General features: G+C 40.9%; 2 protein-coding genes across 3 annotated transcripts; one reads left to right on the top strand and one right to left on the bottom strand.

Moving 5' to 3' along the window:
• Nucleotides 1–1,633: 1,633 nt before the first annotated feature.
• On the top strand, nucleotides 1,634–3,311 carry LOC128876591 (uncharacterized). The gene is made up of 3 exons (XM_054123067.1): nucleotides 1,634–1,898; nucleotides 2,121–2,435; nucleotides 2,689–3,311. The coding sequence occupies exons 1-3, from the start codon at nucleotides 1,665–1,667 to the stop codon at nucleotides 2,890–2,892; spliced, it is 753 nt and encodes a 250-aa protein (XP_053979042.1). The 5' UTR covers nucleotides 1,634–1,664; the 3' UTR covers nucleotides 2,893–3,311.
• Nucleotides 2,963–8,455, bottom strand: LOC128876580 (uncharacterized). Of its 2 annotated transcripts, none has more exons than XM_054123052.1 (5): nucleotides 8,232–8,455; nucleotides 4,914–5,678; nucleotides 4,220–4,361; nucleotides 3,854–3,974; nucleotides 2,963–3,568 (listed from the first exon to the last, which is right to left on the bottom strand). In XM_054123052.1, the coding sequence occupies exons 1-5, from the start codon at nucleotides 8,311–8,313 to the stop codon at nucleotides 3,380–3,382; spliced, it is 1,299 nt and encodes a 432-aa protein (XP_053979027.1). In that variant the 5' UTR covers nucleotides 8,314–8,455; the 3' UTR covers nucleotides 2,963–3,379. The 2 variants fall into 2 exon arrangements, with proteins under 2 accessions (XP_053979027.1, XP_053979028.1); XM_054123053.1 differs by having other exon boundaries at nucleotides 3,854–3,965; nucleotides 8,232–8,453.
• Nucleotides 8,456–10,291: the final 1,836 nt, after the last annotated feature.

The raw sequence follows: 10,291 nt of genomic DNA, 5'->3' as shown, positions 1-10,291 counted from the left end.
GACCCGGAGACAGAAGGAATCAAAGTTCCTTTGATCTCCCTCTATATAGAGTATACATACATAGATGCATACTCTACATAGAGTCAACGAGCTTAATACTAAGTACGAAACCATGGAAATCAAAGAAAACAAAGTCCCTTTGATTTCCAAAGTCTATGTCTGACTCTGCCAAATAATTAATTGAAGTAAATGGAAGCTACATGAAAATCGCGACACGACGCGACCGTGTAACGGACTTACTGAGTCAGTCCCGTTTCTTCTCGATGGATCTGACTCGAGAGGAAGACGACCGACAAATCGCTAACACTTTTATTAATAGACAATTCTTTCTTTTTAGCTATAAGTCGGTACTCGTGTTCATCGAGTGAAGCGACCAACGAATGAAGTGTTTTCGAACACATATTACAAAGTCTTCAAGTGTTTCTTCGTTATTCGCGGTTTTCTTACCAAACCTATTATTTGCTTGTTAAAACACAATATTGTAACGACCTTCTAACGCAATGTTGGGTGATTTACGTAACACGATTTCCTCCAGATGACGGATAATTCATCGCATCACGCAGGTCCTCTTGTAATTACATGGTTACACTTCCAACGATGACTCGAAAGTATAGTCTTCGCGTTACGAGCAGACAGTTAACACCTTGCGTTGACAGATTATCTTTAGGCATAACCGAAGAATTTTAATCAAATCGATTTCTTTATGACTGTTCCCTCATTATCGTACTCTTAATCCTCGAGACGCTTGTGACCCTTGTGTCACCACTGATTCTACACCGCGTGATTAAAAAGAAAGCTTCCATTGTCGAGTCGTGTGTTATTAAATTTGGATTAAATCGGAGCAATGATTAAGCAATCGATTATTGCATAAGGGTGGATGCAACGAGGGTTTTAATGAATTTCAATGAGCTTCCACGACCCTCCGTTTGCATAGAGGCTTAGCGAAACGTTAAGCGTAAACGGGGGGCCATTGAAAATTGCTTCAACCCCTGTCTACTAACTGAGATCGCGTTCGTAACAGGGTGCATTTCATAGTAGTCATTCTTTGTTTCACGCCTCGAAAGAGCAACGTGACATCAACCGCTGGTCTTATGAGATTTTCTCTCAATTCGTTCGCGGGATTCCCTTTTCAGCTGGAGCAATTTCGCGCGTCTTCTTGCTTTCATTTTGTACTGCAAAGAGCCCTCAGTAATTGACACTTAACCCTACTCGACAACGAGGATCACATAGTCCAGTGGCGTTCATTATTTCAATTTTTAGTCGTAATTCTTTTGTCGCGAAGTGTCCTTGAAATTAATTATTAGACGTAGAAAATAATTCTCACAGAAATTCTAACTTTTCTAACCAAAACGAATTCTAATATCCAAATGTTCAATATTTGAAATCGTGTCCTCGTGACTCGAGACACCAAGAGACTTCAGGAAGCAATTAAGACCAGCGATTGGTATCGGTGCCTCCAATCTGGTATTTTCCCATCGAATCCCCTCTTTTTTACATTTTCGTGTCTTTTATCGCAAAGGCCACTGTTATTTAGTTACGCGTGCGCCAGCAATCATTACCATCGCGATACTATAGACATCCTGTTAGGATACTTATCCCTTCCTCGATGGCGTCTTCCGTCCACTCGAGGTTCTTTGGCGAAAAAAGACAATACCAGTTGAACAATGGAGAAACGTGCTGGAAGAATCGTTCTCGTTCTTTGTGTGACACTTGCAACGGGAAATTATGCATCGAGCGCGGAAGTTTCCTCGATGATCGATTTTCGCTCGCAAGAGGATGACCGTGGATCGAACGACTCCGATCCTAAGCCCGTCGTCGGTCTAAACGAAGTCAACGAAGAGGATAATGATTTTCGTAAACCTGACGAGTCGAGGAAACCGAAGTACGATTTTATACGAGTGAGTAATTTTCTTCCGACTGAAAAATATCCTCGTGGATATAGTAAATAAATTGGAATGAATTATCTGTGATTTTATGCAAAAAAGCAAATCGTTTGGTGTATGTTATTATGTAATATTTGTAACTTCATTTATAACTTCATTACGTTATATTATTCTCATTTTAATATACTTATTACGCTTTACTGCATTTAATATTGTAACGAATACAATTTTTTTTAGGACGACTCAACGAAACGACCAGACGTTCTCGATAACATTCAAATCGTCGTCAATGGAAAAGCAGTGGGATCGAACGTCGATGAGTGCCGAAGTGGCGTTTGCAAGGTGTCCGTGTCGTCCAACCGAGATAAAGATGGGAACATCGTAACGGACGTGCATCTCAGGATAATAACGAAAGTCGAGCCCGATCCTAAGATCAACGACATTCCAGTAATCGATGGGATCCATGGCGTGCATTCTCCACATTTTCATTCTGGTTTTCGCCCTTCGAACTCTTTTCATTCGCCAACCCATGGATACGACAATGTTCCACAGGTAAACATTACTATTTCTAATTAAATATCTTTTAATTATTATCCATCTGATATTAAACTCTATTCTTTATTAAATCATTTGCAAAATTTAAACTGTATTTAAGTCACTTGAAAGCGGTGTCGCCTGCAATTCGTGTCGACGCTCGTAACCAAGAAAGTGGACTTGATGAGTCACTCTACTTGACGATTCACTCTAGCGCCGGTATTAGTAATTTACTTGAAACATCGTTTAAATTGACCAAAACGCATTGCAGATTCAAACTCGTTATCATGGCGGTGAACCTTGGTATCAGGGTCCAAGGAATTTCCAAAGGCCTCAAATTGTCTGGCGCTCTCATCATCCGGGGGAATCCGCGAGCAGACGATTCCCAAGCTATGGCGGACGGTCGTTCGGTAAACCGGTCGTGGACGATAAAATCGAACCGCCGCTTAGCAAGACCCAAGGCAGCGACGAATGAAAGGCATCGATTCGCGTTTTATCCATTTTGTTTCAATTATTTGTTATAGAGTTCAATAAATATACAAGCATTATCGAACAATCGTATATTTCATTTTCGTTTCACAAGAAGGATATTTCAAAGGAAAACGCGAAGAATTGCATGATCCCGATATTAAATTAGCCAGATAAATCGATAGAATTTACGATTCAAATTTGAGATAATCTAACGGTCACTTAACCGATGGCGATTAGTTCTTTCAGTTATCGAGGTACGCAACGATTCTTCTTACGTAGATGGCGAGCTGAATCGTTCTTATTAAATACATCGAGTATTTCTATGGCATTTGGGTAAGTATATTTCATAAGTAAAGGATTAAGAATATTGTCTGTAAACCTGAGTTACAGATGATCTTGGTGTAAAAAGGAAAAAGAAAATAAGGAGAAGAAACGCGACGCTTGGTCGCAGCCGTTGTTGTAGGTATAGCTCCCATCGATGGTGAAACCTTTTAGCTCGTGATGGTGCGGAACTTGACTTTTCCGTTGTCGTCGACACCGGTCGTCGATGTCCTGTGGGAAATTGTTTTGCCGTCAGGGCCAGTCATGCTATTGGAACTGGAGCTGGAGAACACTGCGACTCTGCCTCCAGACGGGGCTGGAATCTCCTCGGCGAATCTCGACTCTAGACCGGGAGCTGCCTGCAAAGTTATGAATAAAACATGGCAAAAATATAATCGTTAGAGGATAAGTGGTATAAAAATGTAATACATTCACGGTGTTTGATGTTAAACAATCAAGGGGACAAGATACCTTAAGAATCAAAATAATTTTTATTTAGATTTTCTAAACAACTTAGCGAGTGTCTCTTATCTCAAAGTTTGACATAACATTCTTGAAATATGTATCCTTCGATAAATGCAAAATATAACTTCACTCTTTGATTTTGAAGTTAGGTACACTGTGCACCATAGATCAGAACTTACCGGATCGACGGCCCCATACTGGAAGCCACCACGTGGTCCTAAATTGATCCCAGAAACTGCACTGTTTGCGTTCGGAGCGCTGTTGATCCGATTAGCTGTCTCTTGGAACATCCTATATATACTATCATAATTTACATCAAAGAAATCATTATTTGTTCTGCGCAATATTTATTCAAAATACTTATGCAGGACAATTTATGCATTAACTATGTATCGATGAAAAATTGATTTCACGTAACTGGGGACTATCTTTAAGCGAGGTATGGTCAAGTTGCTTGCAGCACTTTTTCAGTTAAAAGCAATAACGGTATTCTATTAAAAGAAAAAAAGAATTAAAAATACATCTATCTAAGGTTTTGTACGTACGCTTGGTTCTGTGCTTGAATTTGAGCCTGTTGTTTGCGGAAAAATTCCTGTTGTTGTTGGAATTGATCTTGGAGTTGTTTGAAATGGTCCTGCATTTGATTTTCAAAATTACCGGGGAACGCGAAGTTGGAAAATGGCAGGCCTGTAAATAGTAGAAAACGAAATATTGTCACGAATATTTCGAAAATCTGCGAGCGTGTAGGCACACAAATCATCGTGAAAAATTGTGTGCATCTGCTTTCCTAGACCTACGCGTGTGAAGTGTGCGAAAGGTAATTAAAAAATCACAAGAAAATTTTCCGTATCTTTAAGAAATAATAAAAACCAATTTTCATATACTCTAGTAAATTCGTTTTTCATGTTTGAAATTTTCTGTTTGGCGAAACTACCAGCGATGACTCAAAGCAGACCAACAAGCACAACCTATAGACGTATCCATGTCCCCAGAAACCTTTCTGCGATTTCTAGAAACACACGTACGTTCCCGAGTTCTGATTCGAAACAAAATCACAACTACTCGGAGCGAAATCTCGATAAATCTTATTCCCACGAAAAGGAAGATCTACATCTTCCTCCTCTCGACGCCAATACACCCCTAAAACGCAGCTCGGTACAGCGCATGCATGCATAGTTCGTCCCATAATCTCCAGGACGCGACCGTCGAGTTCAAGTTCGCCAGCTCGATGGATATTACCTCCGCTGCTTGCCCAGTCAGAGTTGGAGTTTGGATAACCGGACGCTTGGACTCCGTCGTCGACGAACGATCCACGGCTCCCAAACGACGGTTGCCCGTAGCCGAAGGAGCCAGCCGACGCTCCTGCGAACGACGACGACGCGCCGCCTCCGTTGCTGGTCGACGTCCACGCGAGGTTGTTGTTGTTAGCACCTGGTATAGAGTTGAAAGTAGGATCACCGTAGGGGGTGTAAGGCGCAGAGTAGTCTGGGATAAAGCTCGGCATGAAGAACGCGGGGTTTGGGAAGGGTGAGTACGAGGGAAATGCGGGATTTCCCCCAGCCTGGCTTGGTGTCGCGGCAGCCGCTGGGTTGGGTTTCGTTTCGGGCTGCTGAGGCTGTTCCTCGGACGGATCGATGCGAGAGCCGATGGCTGGCGACGGTTTGGTTGATTTTTCAGGATTCGTTGGCTTCTTCGTGGTCGTGACCTTCTCCGGGGTAGTGGAAGCAGGCTTGGCAGTCGTAGATGGCGGCTCCGTCGTCGTGGGATCAGGTGTCGGACTCGGTTTGATTGTCGTCGAACGCGATCCAGGCGTGGGAGCGGTCTCGGTTGGTGGATCTGGTTTGTTCGTGGTGGTAGGACTTGTGCCGCGTGTAGTGGAGGGATCTGCGGTGGACGTGGGTGTAGCGGTGTTTTCGGTAGTGCTCGAATCGACGGACTCCCGTTTCGCTCTCGGCATTCCGACGAATTCCATGCCGCGTGGTTTATCGCTTTCTTGCAATCCATCTTCGCCGATGAAAAGAAACAAAATACCAACGTTCGTGGCGTTAACTGTTCCCAGCGGAAACGTGGCGCTAGCTACTTGCGGTCCATGCGTGCTAGAGACGGTTTGTTACTGGGTGGAGCATGCTTTTCTAGCTGGTTTGCGAGCGCCTCCGGCTGAGGCAGTTCCCTCACCCCAGTCTCATGCGTGGTGTAAGATAGTAATTTCGACGTACACAGGTGTTAACATGCATTCGTGTTTTCCTTTCCGTTGGATAGGTTCGATCCGGTGGGTTGCCCGAACCGTGTAGCAATTTGTTACTTTGTCTGCAGCCGACAGGATGTACACGGCTGACGAGCACAACACAAACATGCAGGAAATGCTTCGGGTGATAATTTTACAGATCCGACCGAGAACTTCCGAATTGTTCGTTCGGGGAACCCAACGATGTATACCTCGATTACTACACGCGGGACTCGTGATATTTACGAATAAAGAATTTTTAATTGGCTTTCTTCTGGTTTCATTATAATCAAATAATTGGAACGCACTATTGTAACGTTGCAGGAATATTGCCAATATTACAAGAATATTCCAGCAACGTTGCAACATTGTATCTTCCGTTTGAAGAAAAATATAACGAGTCAAAAACATCATTAAATTCAACCTCGATCCATCGGAACAACAAATCAGACAAGTATAACAACGCCAGAGAAATATCTCTTATAAAATCATGACGAGTGGATACTAAAAGGTGTCTCTAAATGGTTCATGCTTATCTCAGAGACTGAAACCTGAAATACAGAAATATGTGAAGTCACCCGAAGGTCGACGAGTCTATAGCTGAATTTTTTCTTCCGTCAACTGCGACAGCATACTAAGCAAAGACCATCCCATTTAGGTTCTACAGAGTGAAATTATTTTGTTTAAAACGAATGAAATTAGATAGTTTCGAATTTTAATTATGACTATCTTTAAAATACTTCATAAATTAAATGCAAACGCGCGTTGAATATTTTTTGAACAAATTAATCTCTCTCAAATACCGTGACCCGTAACCGTTACCTCGTCTGAGTAATTCAATTTTTAAATTAGTTTATATTCCAATCAGTGTATACCGCTTGGAAGACTATAGAATTATCAAGAGAATTAAAGTTCTTCCTTTTTGTCGCGGAGCATGAAGCGCGAGATAAAAGCCAACCAAGTGGAAAGAAAGTATCTTGTTAGAGGTTAAGGTAGAAACGAAATAAGGTCAAGGTTCGGAAGCGGCGCGACGAATTATCATCGCTACATGCGTGACCACATGCATAAAGTTTACATACACAGAAGTGAGTGCACTGTAGGAGTGACGGTTAACGTTAAACGCGCGATATCATCGATTATTGATTTGCCGCTCGTACATCGCGCACCCATAGGCGTGTTAACGTACAAATACCGTTTCCGAAACGCACACGTTCCTGGAAATGGCTGATTTTATGAAGCCACAACGGCACAATCGGTCGAAAATTTCTTAACACTTCTCTATCAACGTTTCGCAATTATCCTGAAATTTCTGAATCCCGTTGCGAGTCCGGTTTAAATCTACGACGCGAAACGTTGCGCAACTTATTGTCGGATCCGATTTTTATTTTCCTCGACTTACGCAATGGGAGACGATTCTTTTTCAGATATTCGACGACACCTTCGAAACCGTTGAGCGATTCTACGAACTGTATGCGTATACAGAGAGCACGGCGAAACGTGTTAAACGAGGGAGTGCAATTGCAAACAATAGCCCGGAAACTTACAAAGTGTGGCGTCAGGATTATATTTAAAACGATTCGGGATCGAGGAGTAAATCGAATAGTATTCAAACAGCCAAGTAGACCTTCGAATAGTATTCGAGTAATAAAATGTACACTCGACTGGTATTCAAACAGTGAAGTATACTTTCGAATGATATTCAAATAGTAAACTTTATCGTCAAGTCTTTAGACAGTCAGATACGTATTCAAGTTGTACTCGAGTAGTGATTAAGTAGTAGGCATAGAATATCCGGTCAGTCAAGTAAACATTCAAATAGTATTCTAGTAATCAACTTCATCATCGAGTAGTATTCAAATAATCAAGTACACATTCGAATATTATTCCAGTCATCAATTCCATATTTGAGTAATGTCCAAACAGTCAAGTACACGTTCGAATAATCAACTCCACACTCAAGTAGCATCCGACCAATCAAGTACATGTTCGAATAGTGTTCGAATTACCCACGTTCACCGAATCGAATCACGGAAGCGTGCGAATAATCGAATAAAAAAAATCGGCGAGTGCTAAATCCCCCACACAAAAACAGAGTGCATCGTTCAAGTGCAACAAATTCGTGCATATTCGCGTGCTAATAGAGACTCCGTGCGAATAATCGAATGAAAAAAATCGGCGAGTGCTAAATCCACCACACAAAAACAGAGTGCATCGTTCAAGTGCAACAAATTCGTGCATATTCGCGTGCTAATAGAGACTCCGGCGTATCCGTGATAATTATAACGCTACTACGCAGCCGTGTGTTCGGTGTGTTTACTCAACCGAGTACTCACTTCTGCGCATCCTGTGAAGTGGTTCCGCCAAAGATCCTACGATGCCTAATAGCACCAGCAGTGTCACGATCTTTATATCCATGTGAACTTGATTAATGGTTGACAGTTAATAGTCGATAATTAATAATCAAGAGTGGACGTGTACGATGTTGATTATCACTACCGAACTCACGAATGATCTTGTCGTTGGTGGAGTTTGCACGAGAATGACTGACTCAATCGCCGTCTCCGTCATCTTATATAGTCTTGGCTCGTCGCTGCTTCCTCACCTCTGTTCTCTTCCGTACTTTCCACGTGCGAAAACTTGCACGCCGACGCGAAATCGAAAAGCCTACTTTGCAATTTGTTTCGCGATCTGTGGACGATCTTCTTTCTTATTATTATTCGTAATACTTTGGGCCCTATGCATTTCAAGTACGCCTCCAGGGCATGGTCTGGTTCAGGTGATTGCTCGTGCCACTTAGAGGTCTTTGGACAGCTGCTCTTGGGTCGGATCGTAATTTTTGTTTTCTGTTTTGAATGAGTAAGATCGAATTTTAATGTACCTTCTTCGTGTGTAAGGTACGAGTCTCTCGGAAGTAAAATTGTTTAATTTCAATAATATTCAGGAAATGTTAACTCGGTGTTTGTATCGTTTCTTTCTAAAATTTATTTAACGAAACGTTCTACGTCTATACAATTTTCTGTGTGAGGGAATAATTATTTCCACGGAACTTTTTAAACGTAAACGTAATAACAAAAGTGAAAATTGATCGTTTAAAAAAATTGAGGTTAATAGGTCCCCATTAGGTTATACAAAAATTCTGAGAACCAGTTCGAAGAACAAACTGTCAAAGAAGCTAATTTTCTTGAACTAATTTTTAAACGGAACACTGATGTCGTATTAATTATCTATTCGATCGGTTGTCTTCGTTCTCGCAGTCATATTATAATACCAGCCTACAGGTAGCTTCGGTTATCCAATCAGCAAGTTCGATGGATGTTAATGAGACACTTGTCGATTATAATTGCTATTTCCTCTGTATGTTCTTGTAATTTAATTTTGGTGTAGCTTGTTCGTGATTTGCTACAATTGTTTCCATCGAAAGATCGATCGGACACTTCGCGCAGTCATGCGATTGGATCGTATTGATCTGATCTACTTGACTCTTTACACTCGCTGAATCAGTCCAAACAAAAACACTGATTTAAATTAACCTTGTACGACAAACTGCTGATTGAAGTGCGGATTTTATGTATTCGTGGAACTTATTTTCCGTGTGTGAGTATGTAAGATGTATGTTAGATGCGTGCAGGACATTGTTTGCCAATTAATACAACATATTTATATTCATGAATTTTTATAAAGGTTAATTTAATATTAATATTTATAGATTGTTAACGAGTAGTCGTGCGACTGAATAGCGCAGAAGTACAAATTAAACCAAGTATTTCTCACTTCCTCTTGCCCATTGGAAAACCAAAAGGAAAAAACCGTTACGCGCAGTGAACACATGCTCGCTAGAAAATTATCCGAATGAAAGAGTTGTTAAATTCCCATTGAAGACGTGTTTACCGTGCATACTTGCGTTTTTTTCGTTTGCGTTTCCAATACACGAGAGAAACAAGGAAATCGAGCTCACTGTTGAATAAACAATTGTGTAAATGTTTTTTTTTTGTGCACAACTAGTGTACATACTTTGAATTCCGTTTATACGTTTCTTAATTTCATGACTATTTTTGAACAATTTATGAAGGTGAGATTTTTCAGGTAATTCTTCAATCTATATTAATATGTTACTATTTAATATTTTTTCTTAAAATACTTGTTCACTCAGTTTTTTATCTATTTCTACAAAGGACTGCTAAGAATTAATACCAACTTTACATGCAACCTAAATAAATTGGTTCGATTTAAAATTGATAAATTTTGAATCGTTTCTAACGAATTTGGTGCAAGATCAGCGATTCGCATTGACTTTGTACAATGATCTAATAACCTTGCTATCGTTACGTCTTATGAGCTAGAAGTTCTCATTCTTATCGTTGTATTTAGTGCAATTCTCGCATCGTAGTCACGA

The sequence above is a fragment of the Hylaeus volcanicus genome, chromosome 5 (genome assembly GCF_026283585.1).
Source record: "Hylaeus volcanicus isolate JK05 chromosome 5, UHH_iyHylVolc1.0_haploid, whole genome shotgun sequence".
NCBI classification, from domain to species: domain Eukaryota; kingdom Metazoa; phylum Arthropoda; class Insecta; order Hymenoptera; family Colletidae; genus Hylaeus; species Hylaeus volcanicus.
The sequence above is the reverse complement of the archived record's forward strand: the minus strand, read 5'-3'. Positions and strand labels throughout refer to the sequence as shown.